This window comes from Pygocentrus nattereri, chromosome 6, assembly GCF_015220715.1.
Source record: "Pygocentrus nattereri isolate fPygNat1 chromosome 6, fPygNat1.pri, whole genome shotgun sequence".
Lineage (NCBI taxonomy): Eukaryota > Metazoa > Chordata > Actinopteri > Characiformes > Serrasalmidae > Pygocentrus > Pygocentrus nattereri.
In genome coordinates this window covers 9,345,578-9,370,017 of record NC_051216.1, presented here as the reverse complement: position 1 = coordinate 9,370,017, position 24,440 = coordinate 9,345,578, and the positions used below count along the sequence as shown (strand labels likewise).

At 38.9% G+C, this 24,440-nt stretch overlaps 1 protein-coding gene and 1 long non-coding RNA gene across 11 annotated transcripts in view; both read left to right on the top strand.

Annotated features, from left to right (window-relative positions):
• Positions 1-21,788, top strand: part of LOC108433059 (transcriptional regulatory protein AlgP-like) — a 41,357-nt gene extending 19,569 nt beyond the window's left edge. For 9 of the 10 annotated variants that reach the window (XM_037539060.1, XM_037539064.1, XM_037539063.1 and 6 more), the window contains 9 exons: positions 1,790-1,834; positions 2,361-2,402; positions 4,123-4,209; positions 4,356-4,481; positions 17,032-17,076; positions 17,180-17,212; positions 18,074-18,217; positions 19,991-20,030; positions 21,265-21,788. In XM_037539060.1, the coding sequence (XP_037394957.1) occupies positions 1,790-1,834; positions 2,361-2,402; positions 4,123-4,209; positions 4,356-4,481; positions 17,032-17,076; positions 17,180-17,212; positions 18,074-18,189 (494 nt within the window). In that variant the 3' untranslated portion in view covers positions 18,190-18,217; positions 19,991-20,030; positions 21,265-21,788. Of the gene's footprint in view, positions 1-1,789; positions 1,835-2,360; positions 2,403-4,122; positions 4,210-4,355; positions 4,482-10,748; positions 10,794-17,031; positions 17,077-17,179; positions 17,213-18,073; positions 18,218-19,990; positions 20,031-21,264 lie in introns of all 10 variants that reach the window. The other variant, XM_037539057.1, reaches the window with a different exon arrangement.
• On the top strand, positions 10,882-13,863 carry LOC119263571. The gene is made up of 3 exons (XR_005130360.1): positions 10,882-10,924; positions 12,273-12,410; positions 13,648-13,863. It is a non-coding gene; the product is annotated as an uncharacterized LOC119263571 (long non-coding RNA).
• Positions 21,789-24,440: the final 2,652 nt, after the last annotated feature.

Below are 24,440 nucleotides of genomic sequence, written 5' to 3'. Positions count from 1 at the left end.
GGGTCCACTTTCCTGCCTGTTGAACTCATCTAGTGGTGTCCAATCTTCACATGATGGGTAGACAAACCCTAACTCATTGGAGGTTTTTGGCCCGTTGGCTGATATTACATGGTTTGGCCTCCTTGCCAAGGCAGTGTGTACTAGGTTATACCAGCTGCCGTATGCTAGCAGCTACTTGGAGTTGAATGAAGCTATACACCAATCAAGCATAACACTCTGACCACCTCCTTGTTTCTATGTTCATTGTCCATTTTATCAGCTCCACTTACTGTATAGGTGGATTTTGTAGTTCTACAGTTACAGACTGTAGTCCATCTGTTTCTCTGATACTTTTTTAGCCCAATTTTACCATGTTCTTCAGTGCTGAGCACCCCCATGGACCCTCACAGAGCAAGTACTATTTGGGTGGTGGATCATTCTCAGCACTGCAGTAACACTGACGTGGTGGTGGTGGTGTGTTAGTGTGTGTTGTGCTGGTGTGAGTGGATCAGACACAGCAGTGCTGCTGGAGTTTTTAAACACTGTGCCCACTCCCTGTCCACTCTGTTAGACACTCCTACCTCGTCGGTCCACCTTGTAGGTGTAAAGTCAGAGACGACAGCTCATCTGCTACTGCACAGGTTGTGTTGGTCGTCCTCTAGTCCTTCATCAGTGGTCACAGGACGCTGCTGGCTGGATATTTTTGGTTGGTGGACTATTCTCAGTCCAGCAGGGACACAAAGGTGTTTAAAAACTCCAGCAGCACTGCTGTGTCTCATCCACTCAGACCAGCACAACACACACTTACACTCCACCACCTATAGGGGGCTAACAAAGTATCAGAGAAACAGATGGACTGTAACCGTAGAACTGTGCAGCTATACAGTAAGTGAAGCTGATAAAATGGACAATGAGCGTAGAAACAAGGAGGTGGTCATGATGTTATGCCTGATTGGTTTATAGCTTCATTCAAGCTTGGTTTGCAAGAACCTCCACTGTAAAGACATAACTCGAAAACCATTAACATGGTCAGGTAATGTTAGCTTAAACCTGGATTTCTACAGAGAGATTCTAGTGAGGAGAACTGCTGCTCAGTTGTCTTCAAGGTTTGTCAGATGTGTATCAGACTTTCTAACAATGTCAGTATTTGTGAACAGCTTTACTGAGAGCTAATCAGCCCACCAACCAATCAGCACTCGGTAGCAGTGATGCTAGTTTTCTGTAACTGTTTACTGGAATGCCTCCTTCTGTTTTCTACCATTAAAGGACATTCCTCATTCAATGAGGATTCACTGTAGCGTTTTGCAGTTATGTTTTCTATATAATGGGAGAAACGGGAAGTGGCCAGGCTACCCATTAATTGTCTCTGGTTTCACACCGCAGGCTCAGTTAGCAAAAACTACTAAGCGAGTTATCCAGCAGTGGTTATCTAACAGGAGTTATGAATGAAATCACGCAGGACGTGATTTTAATCCAAACCATTTGGTAAATTGAAGGCGAGGTGCAAAATATAAGCTAGTGGGAAACACAGAGCAAAAAATAACATTATGAACCGGTAAGATAGTGAGAGATTTTTACATATATGTTTTTTCTTTCACAATATGTTTAGATTTTGGTTTATGTTTTTGCTCCTGTGGGGTTATAGCCTTGCTCCAAAATGTTCTGTCCAAGTATGGCCTAGTGAACCTGAAATGCAGTGAGGCCTGGTAATTCAGGCTTGTACATGACTGTTGCAGTGTTGGATCATTTTCATCAGCATGTTTATTTCTGTTGGTAAGCATGTTTTAATTACTGGCTTTCTTTGTTCCAGGAGTTAAAGGAGAGACATCCACCAAAAAGCGGACAAAGGATCAAGGCCAGTCGAGACTTTTTTTGCTGATTTTTTGCTGTTCATACTATGCACAGAACAGTGGCTCTGATAAACAAGTTTGACGAACCCTTTCGATGCACAATTTAGTGTAGAAAATGACCTTTTCCCCTTAATTCTTTAATAACAGATGATAACATTCCTAAAACTAAACATTCCTAAATGGAAAAAACCTTTCTTTGATGCAGAACCTTTACATTATGTGGATGTTCTTTAAACGTTAAAGGGTTCTTCGCTCATACACCTCATTTATTGACATAGTCCTTTAAAGGACCATCAACTGAAAACTGAAAACTCCACACCCCCCGCCTCGCCTCCAGGCTTTTACTTGTTCTGTACACAACAGTAGCTGAACAGCTGAACCACACCCTAAAATAGAAAAATACCAAATAAGTCAAGATGGGCTACAGTGACTACCTCTAAACCAGCAAAGTGGAGCTACAACTTGATTAATGATGATACATACAGCCAGATTTCAGTGTGTTTTAACATGTGCATGTCTCTGTTCATACAGGGAACAGTGAGCCACCGAAGAAGAGGAGAAAGACTCAGTCAGGTGAGAAACTCTTACCATTCTGAAAAATCCTTTTTCTTTTTCTACTGATTGTTTTTAGTCTTTAGTTATTTCACTGTTGTCGGAACAAAACCTCGTATCTCCATTTTTGACGTTGTATATACCAGACAGCTTTGAGAATATGGGCAGAAGCCATATATCACATTTGTAAATGTACATGGTTAAAAATAAGTAGAGACAAGGTGCTGTAGAGTAAACAGTACTATGGCATGATGACAGCAATGGACAGCCATACGAACATGTCCGTGTATATGGTCAACATTTTAGTGAGGCCTGTTTTGCAGAAAATTGGCATACAAATCACACAGTGACTCAATTATTTGCCTAATATGTTTATTAAAATATCTGCCAGTTTCTCATTTCTTAACCAAATCATTGCTCCTTTTTTATTTGTCCATAATTATGTACCTTTTTCTTTATTCCTTTCCCTCCAGTCTTCATTCTCTCATAAACTACAATAATTGTTCCATGAACTCCAGTTAGCCTGTTTAATTTTATTTAATTAATTTTAGCTGAAAGTACATGCTGAAGCCTATATATACTAAAATTAGTTGATAGTTGCGTTGATTCTATTTAACTCTCTCTCTCTTTTCCTCTCTTCCGTCTCTGTCCTCACAAATTACTGAATAAACATACATTAGAAAAAGTCTTTCTGTAACAATCTAACAGAAACCAGACATTTGCAGATAAAACCAATAAGATTGGGCTCATTATCATGGGAAGTAAGTGAAGTTGAATAACCAGTGTGGGTTCAGAACCAGAAGGCGAAGCAGGATCACGATAGTGATCATCACACATGGTGAACTAAACAATAGGGCAAGGCTGATGACACTAATGATCTCCACCAAACCTCAGCTAACAGGAGGGCAGAAGCCCATACAGTCAATAATACATGGACATGTACCTGCTGATTTTCATGAGCAGGTAACACAATGAACTGCCATTAAATATAACTAATATAGCCAACTATAGAGCCTGTAGCCTAAACGCAGCAGCTGGTGGAAGTACCCTAAGAGATGCCCATACAGAGATTAACATACACACTTAAATAGATGGTTCACAGAAAACAAATATAATGTCATTGTCTTGAAAAATGTGGCTTAATAAATATTCTTTCCCCCTTTCACTGGACAGGTCTGTGAGGGCTGTGCCACTTAGTCCTACAATACTATCAGAATGGCACTTTTCGCATTAAATGTGTAATATGTGAAAAAAACGTTCGGAAACTACCAACGTCCAGACCTCAGTGTCCTCGGTTACGGCTACGCATACAAGCTCCCAAATAAATACTGGCCAGCAAAAACAACAAAAAAGTGGTGTCAAGTCTGATTTTCACATCACATCCCTCTTCTTAAATCAAATGGTGGGCTGCAATATAACTGTAGAGAATAATACATTATGTATTTATAAAGAAACCTGATTCTTCACTGAATGCAAAGTGCCTGAAATAATGGCAATGCACGTGGTTATTGTGGTCACTGTAGGCACTTGTAAAGCTTAATGTGAGGGTAAAAGGACATAAAATGTTAATTAGAGTGAATAAAGAGTTTATAATCAAGAAATGAGAAGTGAATGGACTTTTGGAAAAAGTAGATTTGCTTGGCATCTTTCAAGCAGCTTCTGTTTACACCATCTGATGTCCTTGTGCTCGAGATATTCACGGTCAGCATGGAGTTAAAAATCACCTTCTTTGTTTCTACAGTGGGGGAGAAGTATCATGCGGCCCCGGCTCCAGGAAACATTTCCATCAGCCAACATGCATATGTAGCCCCTATGACTGTTCCTATAGGTGAGTTGTTAAGTCTCTCATTAAGTGAGCCCAAACATTTGTTTGCTAAAATGTAGAGCTTCACACAACACAGGACAACATCCATGAGAAAGGGTTAATGAAACTAGATAACGGTTGGATATAAATCTTAAATATTTTTTCAACAGGTATCCATGTTCCTGCATGTGATGCAAGAAATGTTCCACATGATTCGAATAGCAGCATAAACAGCAAACCTGTGAATGCAGCTCCTCATTCCAGCCATGGACTGACCTCTAACTCAGCAGCCTCCGGTAGGCATTTTCAGTTTTTCAGCACATGACAAAATAAGATTGTACTGTATTCATCAAGACCTGAAGCCTAAGCTAATTACTGAATGGACTGATCCCTAGACCAAATCTGTTCAGACAAGACCTTCTGCACTTCACTAGCTAAAACCCAAGGCCTTTGGTGGAGATACTGTATACGCTTCATGTTTAACTTTTAGAAGACAGATTTGGCTTTACAAGCTAAAACCATCACAAGTACTTCAACGTACATAAAAGAAAGAAAACATTAAACAGATCTATAAACATCGCTCACTGTATATTTTTAAATCACCTTATAATAATAATAATATTAATAATAAAAATTTGCTCCCGAACATCCCCACACACAGTGTTAATGTACAAAACTACGCTTCAAACCCCAGTTTACCTTTATGAAGAATCAGATCAACCCAGACTTCCCAGCCCACATCAGCTTCCAGCCTACCCACCTAAAACTCATCACCATAGGCCCGCACTTTGTGCTTTTTCTTGGGTTCCTTAAGGGCTGCCAAACGGAATACCAGGAGCTGGCTTCTTAACCACATCCCTGTCGTATACCCCTCAGTCCTTTCCATATCCCCCCATTTACATTTATTCATTCGGCAGACGCTCTTATCCAGAGCATCATACAATGTGATCATTTCACACAGGTAGGTGAAGGTAGTGTTAGGAGTCTTACCCAAGGACACTTATTGATATAGTGTAAGCACACAGATGAAAATTGTGAGACTTTATGTTAAGGAGCACATATAGGGGTTTATTTGTTCACTTGTTGTTTACCTGTTTTTGTTCAGTAAAGTCCAAACTAGACACTTTTAAATGATTTATTCACACACTTGGTTCTTTGAAGGGTTCTTTAGTTTAAAAAATGTTCTATACAGAACGATGAAAGCTCAAAGAAACCTTTGTGAGATTAAAGTTTCTTTGCATCTTTAAATGGTTCTTCAGAGTGATGGATAATGTGTTGTATATGGGTCTATTTAGAACCTTTTTGAAAATGGTTCTATATAGCACCAAAAAAGGGTTCTTTTAATGTTACAGGCTGGACATTGATAATGATAGAAGAACCCTTTTCAGAAAGGCTTCTGTATAGAACCATCTACAGCACATTCTCCACCAGCCTGAAAAACCATTTAATGATGCAAAGAACCCCTTAATTATGGATCTATATGGAAATATTTTCTTTACTTAAGAACCCTTGGAGAACCATCTTTTTTAAGAGTGCACACTTTAAGCCTTATTCATTATGAATAATTCCTGTAGTAATACATAATTAAAGGTCGGTTTTGTAAAAAGCACTAATAATTTTATTATTTATTAATAATTGTGCACAAATTTTTTTATTAAGACTTTGTAATGCAAATTATTGTGCATGAAAAATCAACTAAATTCACATTGCTTTGTTGTACAGTTGACAGCATTTGATTCATACACACCATAAGGACAAAATTAAAAGTATTGGGATATCTCGTAAGTACTGAGTTCAGGTGTTTCGGCCACATACATTGTTAACAGGAGCATAAAATTAAGTACATGGCCTTGCAGTCTTGATAGACAAACACTTTCAATAGAATAGGCCGTTGATGAGCTCAGTGCCTTTACATGTGGCATTGTCATAGGACACCACCTCTGCCACAAGTCAGTTTGTGAAATTTCTGCCCTGCTAGATCTGCCCTAGACAACTGTAAGTGCTATTACTGTGAAATGGAAGCACTCAGGAACAACAATAGCTCAGCCAAGAAGCGCTAGACCACTCAAAGTCACAGAGTGGGACTGCAGAGTGCTGAAGTGTACAGTGCCTATCATCTGTTAAGCCACTCACTAAAGAGTTCCAAGTTGCTCTGGAAGCAACATCAGCAAACAAACTGCACATTAAGAGCTTCACAAAATAGGTTTCCATGGCTGAGCAGCTACATACAAGGCTGCATTGTGCCAGCTGTAAAGTTTGGTGGAGGAGGGATAATGATATGGGATTGTTTTTCAAGGGTTCACCTAGAACCCTTAGTTGCAATGAAAGGAAATCTTAACACTTCTGCAGACCAAGACATTTTCGACTATTGTTTGCTTCCAACTTTGTGAGAACAGCTTGGGGAAGAACCTTTTCTGCTCCAGCATGACAGTGCACAAAGCAAGGTCCATAAAGGCATGGCTGGGTGAGTTTGGTGTGGAAGAACTTGACTGGTCCTCACAGAGCCCTGACCTCAACCCCATCAAACATCTTTGGGATGAACTAAAACAGAGGTTTCGAGCCAGGCCCTCTTGTCCAACATCAGTGTGTGACCTAGCCTAAAAATTAGCAAGCGACATTTATTGAACACTACAGTCCATATAATAAAACATTCAGAAGTGTCTAATTTGGGCTTAACTGAACAAATATCCCCTTACACTCTCAAAATGTGTTCCTTAACATAAAGTGCTACCATTTTATTTAGTTGATTATGTAATCATTTCAGTCAGATTTGAGAAGCAGCTGATTGTATTTCATCAGTTGTGTTTAAGTGAAAAGGAGAAATGCCAGTTCTCAGTGTAGTTTTCAAATTCTATTTCTTTAGTTATACTTGCTCCAGCATCCTCCCGCGACCCTGACGGAGAAGCGGCTTAGAAAGTGGATGGATGGATGGATAGTTATACTTGCGTGGATTTATGGGGAAAGAAAATGTACTTATTTTTGCTCATTTCTACTTCAAATTTAGTAGCTATTCTGTATTTGTACTGTTTTGAGATGGTTCACATCTCTCACTTTGAGTTCTAGCATTTTTTAGACCAAAAAAAGAAGAATAGAGGATTTTGCTTCCTGTGCTGATATATGCTGGACGTATGAAGCAGGACAGGGAACAGGTCAATCGGGTACTTTTTTTTAACCCTAGCATGACTGAGATTTCAGGATCCTCAGGACATCACCCCTCCTTCTTGCCAGCAATTAGCAGGACCATAAGTCAACATTTATTATGTTAGTTCACAGAGATGTTTCTGTGTGGAATAAGCCAAATAATGTATCTTCTGTAAGGCTTCTACAATACCTCCAAATGGAAATAGACCCCACCCTACTGTCTGCACTATGCTAGACCAGGGGTCCTTCATAACATGACCATTCCATGTTTGTATACCTCCTAGGGTAACGCCAAGCTCTATTTTCATACGATGTAAAGGTCCATGAGATTGTAATGTGGCCCATGGATCAGTATGAGCTGTAATAGGAGGCATGACTGCAGCCTTGTAACAGGAACTGCACCATGAATCAGATGGAAGTGATGGATAAGCTTTATTTCCATAAACCAAGAGAAACCCAAAGGAAGGGGTTTACTCATCCACATGCCGCATGGGCTGGTATTTGTGGTGGTAACATGTTTACACCAAATGTGCCATTCATAGAGAAACTGAAACCTAAAGTTGACTTTAATAGTACACTACCAGGCAACAACCCGGGAGCTATCAGCATTTGGATTGTAACAGGCAGCTCTATTTGACCCAAGACATGCAATGACCAGGTATCTTCACTTAGACCATCTACCATCATTTGCGCTGTTATTCTCATGGTTTCAGATAGTCTGCACATAAAGCTTGGGCAGAAACATTAAACATTGGAATCATATAATCGCGGTGATGCAAGGCATGACAAACAAAACAACTATCACCTCCTAAGGTATGATTTTGTGCCCACAGGATGGCCTGAGCAAAAATTATGTTGTGGTCACAAACATCCTCCATGAGGCCTGCAAAAGCTACTGTCAGAATGGCAATAAAAACTATGGCTTTCGTGCTTCTTTAAATCCATTTCTTTGTTATGAAAGTCTTTTATTATGCAGCTTATCATAATGCTAGCCGTCTTCACTTCCTGAATATAGGGAGACAACGCAGATGTGTCCAAAGAGCTCCAGGGCAGCGTCAGGGGACCTAGATAGATGGCAGTTTTCAAGGTTCTTGACTCTTTTATTGAACATTTTAAGCACAAATAAACTGAATTCTTTGTTATTGTTTCTGAAACAATTTTGGTTTTGTTCTGAAAAAACAAAATCGATTCTATGCCGTGTTATTTAATTGCTATACCAGCCCAGGGGTCGGACACATGTGGCTCAGAAGTTGCATGTGGCTCTTTTACTGCCCTCTTGTGGCTCTGCAGCAGAATTAGATTTGTAGGTAATAATAAAATAATCCTCCATTGCAGTAAAATATAGCTCTGCTCATCGTTCAACACAGTTTAACAGTAAATGGTCTTAATGTGACACGTCAGACTTGGAAACCCAAAAAGGATCAATATGCAGTGTTAATAGTTAAAGGGGCAATCCAAAACTCATGGTCAAAAAGGCATAAACAAACAAAAATAGTAAGTCCATCCAAAAAACCAAACATCCAAAACACAGGGGCAAAAGGCAAAAATCCAAAAGTCCAGGCAGAGAGTCATAAACACAATACAGGTAGTTATTCCAAAAAACGCTCAGGATGCAAACGCAAGGGAACTGGCAATACTTCACACTGTTTGGCCGAGAGAGGAGTATTTAAGCTGTGGCTGATTACAGAAATTAGGCACAGGTGGTTTGGTGGGAACAAGGCTAGTACTCCGGGGAGTGAGACCTCTGGTGGCCATACAATGAATCTCTGACACTTAAACACTGGAGTTTAAGTAGAACTGCATATTTAGGCTTGAACTCTGAAGGCTGGTGTGCAGCCTGCTGGTCACTATAGGAATGCGTATATACACGGTGAGTCAAGTCACAGGACACATTTTATTTTATTTTATTTTTTATTTTATTATCGAATTTTATCTCTGGGGTCATCTCAAACAAACTGTGTATGCTGAGAAAATCCACAACAAACACCACCTTCAGCACCGCATCATTGAGGCTTGTGGCTGCATAATAAAACGGTGTCCTGTGACTTTTGACTATAGAAATTATCTTTGTTTTGCTGCGAAACTGTCAATGTAAGATAAAATAAGTTGCTCTTGTGGAGAACTGTGTCTACACCTCTGTCACCAGAATCTTGAAAGTTTGGTGTATTAATTCGTCCTAACAAGGTTCCATGACTGCACGTGGTTTAATAGCTACACCCAATATCTGAGCTACATGTAGGGCCTTTTTTTATGACTGCTATGGCTACACAGAGAGATATAGGGGGCAGTCGTGGGCTGGAGGTTAGGGAACTGGCCCTGTGACCGGAAGGTTGCTGGTTCGATCCCCAGAGCCGACAGTCCAACTGCTCCCCGGGCACTGCGGATAGGGCTGCCCACCGCTCTGGGGCAAGTGTGCTCACTGCCCCCTAGTGTGTGTATTCACTAGTTTGTATGTGGTGTTTCACTTCACGGATGGGTTAAATGCAGAGGTGGAATTTCCCCATTGTGGGATCAAAAAAAAGTAAAAAAAAAAAAATATACAGGCAGAAAGAAAGAAAGAGCCTGAGTGTAATATACTTAAAGGGTCCATATTGTGTCAAATTTAATTTCTCATGCATTTCTATACTAAAAGAGGTTTATGTAGTATGTATACAATAACATTCACTCCCCAGTCCGTACCGCACTCAGACGGCACATAGAAATTAAGCTACTCAAACAGCCCGAATTAGATTAGAATTAGATCTGTGGATAAAAATTAAATAATCCCCTCCTGAAAGCAGCTGGACTGGTACAGCTCGGTTTGACAGAGGTGGATTAGTGGTGGAAATAAGGTCCGTTCAGTAAGTTTTACACCATGTGTACTACAGACAAACCACCATGCAAACATAACTGTGCCTTTACATTTACACAGAGGAAGGCAGTTATTTTTCTGGATGAACAGAAAAATGCTGATGGTCTGTTACCTCAGCCATGTTACTAGCCTAGTCTTTTATTCACAGTTCGGCTCAGAAACAGTGAGTTTGTGAAGAAGTAGTGAACTGATCACAAGCAGTATAAATTACATTGAACGTTTTATTTCATGAAATCAGAATGAGTAGAGTGTAAAGATGAACTTGATGTTTACTGGCATTCTGTGTGTATAGAATATCAGCGACCTGCTGTGTAATCCTATGTGCAGTAGTCTTAACACAATGCTGCGCATTAAAATTTAAAATACATTAAAGTTATTTATCGTACAGTAAAGTCAAGCACATTAAAGTCAAGCTACTCAAACAGAAGTGTAGTTTTAGGCATCATAGTACAGTGTGCTGTGAGGATCTTGTGGTTTTTGGTGCTTCTTTTCTCATCACGTACGTTTTCCACAGTCCGCTGCTTTAATGAAATGAACTTAAGTGAGTTTGTTTTGTATTCCTGTTTCACAGAGCAGAGCCTGGCCACTGGTAGATCTGAAACTGACAGTACTGCAGGTAACTTTTGATCTCTTGATATAATTTGAACAAAATCTGTTTCACAGTTACTGTACTTTACCTTTAATGCATGATAACTCCATTTCTACTCTTCTCAGGTACACAAATCAATTCTGGCACCCAAATCCAAGGTTTGTCTCTTTCCAGCTTATTTTTCTCAAAATGTCAGCTGATTTATGCATATATGGAAAAATACTGATTTGGGTTTTAGCTGATATCATTATTATGTGATAAAATTGGCCAGATTATATTATCCTTCTCCTGAATCCACCTCCTGAACAAGGTGCTTCAGAGCTGCAGTGTGACTCCCTGAAACTTTCAGGAAGACAATATGCAGCGCAGTCATCAGTTACAGCGCAGTTTTTAAGAGGAATTCCACAGATCTATAAAAATGTCAGCACCGTGCAGGACGCTTGGCATTTGCCAGAGAACACCAGGATTGGCAAATTCGCCACTGGCGCCCTGTGATCTTCACAGATGAAAGCAGGTTCACACTGAGCACATGTGACAGACGTGACGGAGTCTGGAGACGCCGTGGAGAGCGATCTGCTGCCTGCAACATCCTTCAGCTTGACCGGTTTGGCAGTGGGTCAGTAATGGTGTGGGGTGGCATTTCTTTGGAGGGCCGCACAGCCCTCCATGTGCTCGCCAGAGGTAGCCTGACTGCCATTAGGTACCGAGATGAGACCCTCAGACCCCTTGTGAGACCATATGCTGGTGCGGTTGGCCCTGGGTTCCTCCTAATGCAGGACAACGCTCGACCTCATGTGGCTGGATTGTGCCAGCAGTTCCTGCAAGATGAAGGCATTGAAGCTATGGACTGGCCCGTCTGTTCCCCAGACCTGAATCCGATTGAGCACATCTGGGACATCATGTCTCGCTCCATCCACCAACGCCACGTTGCACCACAGACTGTCCAGGAGTTGGCGGATGCTTTAGTCCAGGTCTGGGAGGAGATCCCTCAGGAGACCATCCGCCACCTCATCAGGAGCATGCCCAGATGTTGTAGGGAGGTCATACAGGCACGTGGAGGCCACACACAATACTGAGCCTCATTTTGACTTGTTTTAAGGACATTACATCAAAGTTGGATCAGCCTGTCGTGTGTTTTTCCACTTTAATTTTGTGTGTGACTCCAAATCCAGGCCTGCATTAGTTAATAAATTTGATTTCCATTGATGATTTTTGTGATTTTGTTGTCAGCACATTCAACTTTGTACAGAACAAAGTATTCAATGAGAATATTTCATTCATTCAGATCTAGGATGAGTTATTTGAGTGTTCCCTTTATTTTTTTGAGCAGTGTGTGTAGAGAGAGAGAGAGAGAGAGAGTTGGCTGATTGGCCCATCTTCATTTATCATACTGTAGGTTATACAGAGGAGAAATCCTTAAAATTTGAAAATATTTAGTAATCTCAATTGTCAGAATCACATACAAGTATAGTGTGTAAATCATGCCACGACTCTTTGTGTCACCAGGTGATAACGTGACGATTAATGTAAGTGATGGCGCCAGTTACTATGGCCCCATCATACGTAACTCAACAATGCAGAGCAGCGAAATGAATGCGAATATTGGGTCCAACAAAAATAAGGAGGACACCAACAGCACTGCAGGTAAATTTCCCATTCCATTCACAGTGTCCATTTTCAGGTTTATTTATGGTTCGGCATTATTAGAGAAAGTTTTAAGAATGTTGTGCATTTGAAAACACTGATCGATTTTGCTGTCATACAAAAAAATGTACATATGCAAAAATGGATAAATCTACTAGTATTGATCTCAAAGGAAAATGAATAATGTTAAAAATAAATATTCACTACAGTTTAGAAGTTTATAATCACTGTTCAAAAGTTTTGCTAATTACTACTTAATAACTTGAAACCAGCAGAAAAGTGTATAAAATGATTCTGTTAGTCCAGTGCGACTTCACAGCTTTCAGATAATTATTAGGACACTAGCAGACTGTAAATAAAAATACAGAAATATATTTTTATTATACTATTTTATTTTAATATAGAGATGTGTCCAGAATGATGAAGAGAGTATTAAATGATAATAAAAAGACTGGCATAACATTAAACATTGAGTGCAATATCAAGAATTCATCAAATTTTAAAGGAGGAGATCAAATCTCAAGACAGATCAGTTGCCTCCACACACCCCGTCTCGGGTCCAGGCTTTTATTTTATTGTTCTGTTTTAAATCATTTGCTTATGAAAAGGTACAAATACGAACTTTTCATGTGGAAAAACTGATTTAAAGTTCACAATCAGACCTTAAAACCACTGCTGGACCTTTGAGGGAACATTTACACTGATTGTACCTTGATGAACCAAAAAAAACTTTCCTGCACAGAACCTTTATTTCTAACCTGTGTATAGAAATATATCCCTGCTGTCGGAAGAAAACCTCGTATCTCCAAAATAGTAACTTTGCAGGAGAAGGAAAAAACCTACTTTACTTTTAATGTAAATCAATGGAACCAGAATTTTCTCCAAGTCATTTTCAGCTGTTTTTTCGGTCCATTCATCAGGAAATGTGCCCATGTAAAGGGCAATAGGTCAAAAACTGAACAATGCAAGGTTGATGCAAGGTTTTGTTCCAACAACAGCGATACACACACACACACACACACACACACACACACACACACACATATATATATATATATATATATATATATATATAGTCATCCAGCAACTAGAACTGACAGCATTTACATTACAGTGATAGTGTTGCTTATTATTTTACTGTATTTTTAGAGTTGTGACTTACTTTTGTGTAAAATTGTTCATTTCTCTTTCTGTCCCTCCCTCATCTTCCTCTCTTTATTCCCTCACTGTGCTACAGATAATCAGGAGTCTGAGGAAGATCCAAAGTGACTCTAATGACATAGAAAACACTGTTAGAACCATCAGAGACCTCAGCCTGCACAAGTCTGCACATAGAGCCACACAACGCTCTACTGTTTACTACCAACCACTTCAGGTCACATATTGTATACAGGCCAGTCATACCTCCACACTCAGGTTTGTTTACAATAAAAGTACTTTAGTGTGTGTTTTACATTATATTGTTTTCCCTGTGTAACATTCCCTTCAGGCTCCTGATCATTCCAGTGATTGTTGATTGTCTATTCGCTCTGTCTTTTTTTTCTACTTTTTCTGATGAATTTTGGTCTTAAAGTCTTAATAGCATTTGAATTCATAACGTGGACTCTTTTTATATTCTTATAATGTATTGCATGCATTGAGAGTGCGGTGGTGGGGCCACAGGGGGGGGTTTGTAATTGTGACTACAATAAAGAAACGCTTTGTCTTTGTACTCATCACATTGAGAAATGACTAAGTTTTCATTATTTTCCCTGTTTCCATTCAAGATTAACACAAACACGTTATGATTAACTTTAACAACATTACTGTTAATATGAGCAGAGAAGTAAAGTAAAGTAATTTTCCCTGTATTTAATCCACTATTCTGGAAGAATTTTGACTGAGAATTGACAGTGTAGTGTAGACTGGGTGCTTAAGCTAGCTTAAGTTGACATAATTTTGGTGTATTAATTAATTCTAACAAAATAAAATAATCCCCCTTCACAGTAAAACAAAGCTCTGCTGATCGTTCAAGACAGTTTAACAGTAAATACACAAAATTCCTGTTTTACAAAAATTCCAGGTAGTAATTTTAATCCCTCATTAAAATGTTCCCAATGACATAAAATGTTGTGAACGCAACCAGCAGATGGCGTAGATCTTCACTTTCTCTCTCCACAGCAGTGTCTGTGGCGCCATCTAGTGGTCATTTAAATAGTTGCGGCTTCCTGAAATCGAAAGTGAAAGCAGCTGGACTGGCACAGCTCGGTTCGACAGAGGGGGGTTGGTGGTGGAAATAAGGTCCGTCCAGTAAGTTTTACAGTCTGTTTAAAATCCAGTATGATAATTAGATAAGCTGCACTGAAGCTGAGACATTTCTAATAGACTGCTTCAGGAAACTAGTCTACTGTAGACAGAGAGACAGGCAGACAGGCAGACAGACAGAGAGACTGTGTGCTACAGTTGTTGTCATTTTGCTGAATTCAGCCCTAAACGTGTGGGGAAAACACCCAACTCTCTCTTTCTTTGATTTCAGGAATAAATGGATATTATAATTCAGAAGAAAGTGAAACTGATCAGGTGGTTAAGCGGGGACTCGTTAGTTTTACAGCATGTACAATCACAACAACTTGTAACGATGGACGAATACCGCAAACTTATGGATGTCTCAGATCGTGCTGACCGAATCACGAAACTCCTGGACACGATTCTCAGCAAGGGTGACCCACTTTGCCTTACATTTCTGAACTTGCTCAAAGAAGACGATGTGAATGAGTCCAGCCCGGAGCTCAGGGAATGGATAGGAACAGTAAACACTTCAGGTAGCAGACCACCACTACAGATAGACCACCACACATACACTATTAGACTATATATACTACAGATAGACCACCACACATACACTATTAGACTGTATACTACAGATAGACCACCACACATACACTATTAGACCATATGTACTACGGATAGACCACCACACATACACTCTTAGACCATATGTACTACGGATAGACCATCACACATACACTATTAGACCATAAATACTACAGATAGACCACCACACATACACTATTAGACCATATGTACTACGGATAGACCACCACACATACACTATTAGACCATAAATACTACAGATAGACCACCACACATACACTATTAGACTATATACTACAGATAGACCACCAAACATACACTATTAGACCATATGTACTACGGATAGACCATCACACATACACTATTAGACCATAAATACTACAGATAGACCAGCACGCATACACTATTAGACCATATGTACTACGGATAGACCACCACACATACACTATTAGACCATAAATACTACAGATAGACCACCACACATACACTATTAGACTATATATACTACAGATAGACCACCACACATACACTATTAGACTATATATACTACAGATAGACCACCACACATACACTATTAGACCATATGTACTACGGATAGACCACCAAACATACACTCTTAGACCATATGTACTACGGATAGACCATCACACATACACTATTAGACCATAAATACTACAGATAGACCACCACACATACACTATTAGAATATATACTACAGATAGACCACCACACATACACTATTAGACTATATACTACAGATAGACCACCACACATACACTATTAGACTATATACTACAGATAGACCACCACACATACACTATTAGACTATATACTACAGATAGACCACCACACATACACTATTAGACCATATGTACTACAGATAGACCACCACACATACACTATTAGACCATATGTACTACGGATAGACCACCACACATACACTATTAGACTATATACTACAGATAGACCACCAAACATACACTATTAGACCATATGTACTACGGATAGACCATCACACATACACTATTAGACCATAAATACTACAGATAGACCAGCACGCCTACACTATTAGACCATATGTACTACGGATAGACCACCACACATACACTATTAGACCATAAATACTACAGATAGACCACCACACATACACTATTAGACTATATATACTACAGATAGACCACCAAACATACACTCTTAGACTATATATACTACAGATAGACCACCAAACATACACTATTAGATCATATATACTACAGATAGACCACTAAACATATACTATTAGACCATAAATACTACAGATAGACCGCCAAACATACACTACTAGACTATATATACTACAGATAGACCACCATACACTATTAGACCATATATGCTACAGATAGACCACTAAACATACACTATTAGACCATAAATACTACAGATAGACCACCACACATACACTATTTGACTATATATACTACAGACAGACCACCACACATACACTATTAGACCATATATACTATAGATAGACCACCACACATACACTATTAGACCATATATACTACAGATAGACCACCACACATACACTATTAGACTATATATACTACAGACAGACCACCACACATACACTATTAGACCATATATACTACACATAGACCACCAAACATACAATATTAGACTATATATACTATAGATAGACCACCAAACATACACTATTAGACCATATATACTACAGACAGACCACATGAAATGAACTTAAGTGAGTTTGTTTTGTATTCCTGTTTCACAGAGCAGAGCCTGGCCACTGGTAGGTCTGAAACTGATAGTACTGCAGGTAACTTTTGATCTCTTGATATAATTTGAACAAAATCTGTTTCACAGTTACTATACTTTACCTTTAATGCATGATAACTCCATTTCTACTCTTCTTACATCAGGTACACAAATCCATCCTGGCACCCAAATCCAAGGTTTGTCTCTTTCCAGCTTATTTTTCTCAAAATGTCAGCTGATTTATGCATATATGTAAAAATACTGATTTGGGTTTTAGCTGATATCATGATTATGTGATAAAATTGGCCAGATTATATTATCCTTCTCCTGAATCCACCTCCTGAACAAGGTGCTTCAGAGCTGCAGTGTGACTCCCTGAAACTTTCAGGAAGACAATATGCAGCGCAGTCATCAGTTACAGCGCAGTTTTTAAGAGGAATTCCACAGATCTATAAAAATGTCAGCGTAATTAAATGGGTAAGAAGTAAAGAAAGCCATTCAGTGAGGTTTGATGTGGAATGCTCTGTTCTAGAGAAACTTACTGAGTCAGAATTGTTCAGAGTGGTGGTGACACTAGTTTATAACACATTCATGGTGAAGAGGTACACGCATGTTTCGTAAGACAAAGTAGTCCTTAAAGATTTTTAGCATTTTTGAGATTTACTACTAATTTACTGTCATCAGCATTACGTATTATAACTCTGGCAACTGCTCATTCCTGTCACCACCACTGTAAAGAAACCTGAGTGGGTAACTACAGTGCACTATTTCACATCAAACCGCTCTCAATGACGTTGACTCAACCATTGAATTATGCATAAAATGAGAAGTCAGTGGAATTCCACTTTAAAATGGCTTTAAATACAGTATAATATATATATATATATATACGTATGCAAATATGTATAGAGTTGGCTGGTTGGCCCATCTTCATTTTTCGTACTGTAGGTTATACAGAGAAGAAATCCTTAAAATTTGAAAATATTTAGTAATCTCAATTGTCAGAATCACATACTAGTATAGTGTGTAAATCATACAAGGACTTTATGTGTCAACAGGTGATAACGTGACGATTAATGCAAGTGATGGCGCCAGTTGCTTTGTCCCCATCATACGTAACTCAACAATGCAGAGCTGCAATATAAATGCGAATATTGGCTCCAACCAAAAATAAGGAGTGATGAAAAACTGCATAACCACCGGTAAATATTGTGTTATAATTCCATTTCTCATATTTAAAAAATAATAAATAATGATTTGCTTCTAATTGATCTTGAGCACATATACAGTGGGTACGGAAAGTGTTCAGACCCCTTTACATTTTTCACTCTTTGTTCATTTTATTTCTCAGTAATGTGCACTCAGCACCCCATCTTGACAGAAAAAAACAAAAATGTAGAAATTTTTGCAAATTTATTAAAAAAGAAAAACTGAAATATCACATGGTCATAAGTATTCAGACCCTTTGCTCATTGAGTAGAAGCACCCTTTTGAGCTAGTACAGCCATGAGTCTTCTTGGGAATGATGCAACAAGTTTTTCCCACCTGGATTTGGGGATCCTCTGCCATTCTTCCTTGCAGATCCTCTCCAGTTCTGTCAGGTTGGATGGTGAACGTTGGTGGACAGCCATTTTCAGGTCTCTCCAGAGATGCTCAATTGGGTTTAGGTCAGGGCTCTGGCTGGGCCAGTCAAGAATGGTCACAGAGTTGTTCCGAAGCCACTCCTTTGTTATTTTAGCTGTGTGCTTAGGGTCATTGTCTTGTTGGAAGGGGAACCTTCGGCCCAGTCTGAGGTCTAGAGCACTCTGGGAAGAGGTTTTCTTCCAGGCTATCTCTGTACTTGGCCGCATTCATCTTTCCTTCAATTGCAACCAGTCGTCCTGTCCCTGCAGCTGAAAAACACCCCCATAGCATGATGCTGCCACCACCATGTTTCACTGTTGGGATTGTATTGGGCAGGTGATGAGCAGTGCCTGGTTTTCTCCACACATACCGCTTAGAATTAATGCCAAAAAGTCCAATCTTCGTCTCATCAAACCAGAGAATCTTATTTCTCATAGTCTGGAAGTCCTTCATGTGTTTTTTGGCAAACTCTATGCGGGCTTTCATATGTCTTGCACTGAGGAGAGGCTTCCGTCAGGCCACTCTGCCATAAAGCCCCGACTGGTGGAGGGCTACAGTGATAGTTGACTTTGTGGAACTTCCTCCCATCTCCCTTCTGCATCTCTGGAGCTCAGCCACAGTGATCTTTGGGTTCTTCTTTACCTCTCTCACCAAGGCTCTTCTCCCATGATGGCTCAGTTTGGCTGGATGGCCAGGTCTAGGAAGAAATTCTGCAGAAATTCTTTTGTAACCTTGGCCAGATCTGTGCCTTGCCACAATTCTGTCTCTGAGCTCCTTGGGCTGTTCCTTCGACCTCATGATTCGCATTTGCTCTGACATGCACTGTGAGCTGTGACGTCTTATATAGACAGGTGTGTGCCTTTCCTAATCAAGTCCAATCAGTTTAATTAAACACAGCTGGACTCCAAAGAAGGAGTTGAACCATCTCAAGGAGGATCAGAAGAAATGGACAGCATGTGAGTTAAATATGAGTGTTGCAGCAAAGGGTCTGAATACTTTTTATAAATTTGCAAAAATTTCTACATTTCTGTTTTTTTCTGTCAAGATGGGGAGCTGAGTGCACATTACTGAGAGATAAAGTGAACTTTTTTGATTTTATCAAATGGCTGCAATGAAACAAAGAGTGAAAAATTTAAAGGGGTCTGAATACTTTCCGTACCCACTGTAGGTTTAGCACCTTGGGCCTAGTTTGAGCTTCACCAGCTAAGATCCCACAGAGCTCTACCAAAGACTCGGTCTAACTCAAAGCTGAAGAAGTGAATTTGTGTCTTGACATGAGGCCTCAGTAAATGTGTCGTCTTTGACTGCAAGCAAATCAATTGAGCTTCATCGAGTTTTGTTCTGTTTTACAGCTCAGGGACGATGATGCCTCTCACACCAACAGCACTGCAGGTAAATTTCCCATTCCATTCACAGTGTGCATTTTCAGGTTTATTTATGGTTCGGCATTATTAGAGAAAGTTTTAAGAATGTTGTGCATTTGAAAACACTGATCGATTTTGCTGTCATACAAAAACATTTACATATGCAAAAATGGATAAATCTACTAGTATTGATCTCAAAGGAAAATGAATAATGTTAAAAATAAATATTCACTACAGTTTAGAAGTTTATAATCACTGTTCAAAAGTTTTGCTAATTACTACTTAATAACTTGAAACCAGCAGAAAAGTGTATAAAATGATTCTGTTAGTCCAGTGCGACTTCACAGCTTTCAGATAATTATTAGGACACTAGCAGACTGTAAATAAAAATACAGAAATATATTTTTATTATACTATTTTATTTTAATATAGAGATGTGTCCAGAATGATGAAGAGAGTATTAAATGATAATAAAAAGACTGGCATAACATTAAACATTGAGTGCAATATCAAGAATTCATCAAATTTTAAAGGAGGAGATCAAATCTCAAGACAGATCAGTTGCCTCCACACACCCCGTCTCGGGTCCAGGCTTTTATTTTATTGTTCTGTTTTAAATCATTTGCTTATGAAAAGGTACAAATACGAACTTTTCATCTGGAAAAACTGATTTAAAGTTCACAATCAGACCTTAAAACCACTGCTGGACCTTTGAGGCAACATTTACACTGATTGTACCTTGATGAACCAAAAAAAACTTTCCTGCACAGAACCTTTATTTCTAACCTGTGTATAGAAATATATCCCTGCTGTTGGAAGAAAACCTCGTATCTCCAAAATAGTAACTTTGCAGGAGAAGGAAAAAACCTACTTTACTTTTAATGTAAATCAATGGAACCAGAATTTTCTCCAAGTCATTTTCAGCTGTTTTTTCGGTCCGTTCATCAGGAAATGTGCCCAAAATGTAAAGGGCAATAGGTCAAAAACTGAACAATGCAAGGTTGATGCAAGGTTTTGTTCCAACAACAGCGATACACACACACACACACACACACACACACACACACACACACACACACACACACACATATATATATATAGTCATCCAGCAACTAGAACTGACAACATTTAGATTACAGTGATAGTGTTGCTTATTATTTTACTGTATTTTTAGAGTCGTGACTTACTTTTGTGTAAAATTGTTCATTTCTCTTTCTTTCCCTCCCTCATCTTCCTCTCTTTATTCCCTCACTGTGCTACAGATAATCAGGAGTCTGAGGAAGATCCAAAGTGACTCTAATGACATAGAAAACACTGTTAGAACCATCAGAGACCTCAGCCTGCACAAGTCTGCACATAGAGCCACACAACGCTCTACTGTTTACTACCAACCACTTCAGGTCACATATTGTATACAGGCCAGTCATACCTCCACACTCAGGTTTGTTTACAATAAAAGTACTTTAGTGTGTGTTTTACATTATATTGTTTTCCCTGTGTAACATTCCCTTCAGGCTCCTGATCATTCCAGCATACCGATGGAGATACAGTAGTGATTGTTGATTGTCTATTCGCTCTGTATTTTCTCTGCCAGTTTTTTCTACTTTTTCTGATGAATTTTGGGCTTAAAGTCTTAATAGCATTTGAATTTATAACGTGGACTCTTTTTATATTCTTATAATGTATTGCATGCATTGAGAGTGCGGTGGTGGGGCCACAGGGGGGGGTTTGTAATTGTGACTACAATAAAGAAACGCTTTGTCTTTGTACTCATCACATTGAGAAATGACTAAGTTTTCATTATTTTCCCTGTTTCCATTCAAGATTAACACAAACACGTTATGATTAACTTTAACAACATTACTGTTAATATGAGCAGAGAAGTAAAGTAAAGTAATTTTCCCTGTATTTAATCCACTATTCTGGAAGAATTTTGACTGAATTGACATTAGTGTAGTGTAGACTGGGTGTTTAATTTGGCTTTAGTGTATAAAGATATAAATATATATATATATATATATATATATATATATATATATATATGTGTATATATAAACATATAGTTTTATGAGCGGTATAATTTGCAGTATATAAGTACAGTACATGAAAAGACATCCTTTACAGAGAACACACTTCTGCATGTTTTAATATACAAGCACCGTTTTGGCTGAATTGAACATATTGGAGAAAACATAAAGTGTGGCATGTGCAAATGTTACGGCACTTTTTAAAAAATTTTATGTTAAACTCAGCAAATAAATAGACATTTTGACTAAAATGTGCAGAATAATGTCATATTTAAGTTTGTTCACTGTAGAGGATGTGTTAACCTATTTTCATTCAGGAAACCAACAAAACAAATCAATAAAGTAATAAAGCATTAAACACGCAAATGTACTAAAATTCCTAGTAGCGTAATAAAATATTGCATTATCGCTGAAAGCACTGTATTACATTGAGTTTAACAGGGAGTTTTCAAACTTTTTACAACTGTAATATATTAAAACAGTACAGATTGTATATAACCATTGATGAATATGTACTAAATCACTTTTAAGCTTATGAAATTGCCACTAGAGGGAGGTAGCGCTCCAGTAATTATGGGTGCAGCATCCACAGCCTTCATCATGTCAGAAAACAAGTGTGACTATTCAACATCTATTCATCATCTAATCATCATCTAATCTCTTCTGAAGAGACTGATTATTTGAATCAGGTGTAGCAGATTAGGATTCCGACCAAACTGGCCAGCAATCTTCAGGAGGATGCCTGGTGACCACATATTACTATGGCCTTGGTGTTGCTTGCTATATTAGACGCAGATACCTTCTGCAAATGGCCAGATCTGATCTATAAATGTATAGCAGGCCTATTTCTAGGAAAGGACTTGGAAGACCTGTGAAATTGTGCAGACGTGCATGAAATCTGCATTACTTCATATCCACATGTGGAAAAACATGTTGCTGCTGTCCATTTCAACCAGCTGTTCCTCATCGTAGCCATCACTCAAGTGACCTCAGGGATGATGTGCATTCAAAATGAGGAAAATAGATTAGTTACGCGAAAAAGATGGATGCTAACTGCTCTGAAAGATCTACAGCCTAGCACAGGGGGCCCCAGTCCCGGTCCTGGAGATCTACTACAGTGTGGAGTTTAGCTCCAACCCTAATCTATCACACTCCATCCAGGTAATGAAGGAGCATCTGTACATTCGAGCCAGATGTGTTGGATCTGAACTCTCCAGGATGGTAGACTGCTAAGGCCAGGATTGGGCACCCTTGACCTAGCTCTAAGTGAAGTCCACCACACCTGATGCAGGGAATTATAGCCTTCAGTTGTGCTTAATGAGCTGGATCAGGCGTTTGAGATCTGGGTGTGAGGTGATACCTGCAGGAAAGCTGGTCTCCAGGTAACCAGGTTGGTAAAGGCTGAAATAAAAGTGCTGTTATGTTCGTAAAAACACAGCAAACCTCATTTTCTCTTCCCAGAGAAAAAATGCCTTTCTTACGATTATCTCAACAAAATAAAGCAGACTGTACTGTTGTATTAATGAAGGACCTGATTTCTGAATTCGTTCTCTTAAACCCCCTTAGGAGAAAAGAGGAGATTAATTTCAGCATTGCATTGTAAGTTCTGGTGTTGAATGAGAAAAGATTGAGTTCTTCTTCTGCACTGAACGACTGCTGAGAGAGTTCTGTGAGGTAGAATAGAGCTCTAATAGAAAACAATGAGATCTTTCACTTTTCTTATGGAAATATTATTCAGCTCAGATGAGACTGACACTAAAGGCAATTCACACTCTTATAAAAGATGGTTTTTCAAGTAAAGAAAGTGGCTCTATATAGAAGCTTTCTGAAAAGGGCTCTATATAGCGCCAAAAAGGGTTCTTCTATGGATACAAGCTTAACATCATAATAATAGCACCAACAAGGGTTCTACTATTGATAAGATGTTGAGCTTCTAACCACAGACGAACCATGCTGCTTTTCTATATAGAACCATAGACAGCACATTCTCCATCAATGTGAAGAACATGATGCAAAGAACTCTTTAATCACGCAACGCTAAATGGTCCTATATAGAGCCTTTTTGCAAAGCACCAAAAAAGGTTCTTCTATGGTTACAAGCTTAATATCATAACAATAGTAGAAGCCTTTTTGGTGCTCTTATTACAATGTTAAGCTTGTAACCATATAAGAACCCTTTCTGGTGCCATATAGAACACTTTTCAAAAAGATTCTATCTAGAACCATATACAGCACATTCTCCATCAATGTGAAGAACACTTTTGCAATGCAAAGAATACCACTAATCATGAAAAGCTGAATGGGTCTATATGAAACTATTTACTACAGAAGCCTTGAAGAACCATCTTCATATGTGTGACAATATTTCAATCAAAGTCAGAAAATCTGAGGTTTTTTCTTAGGAGCCAAAT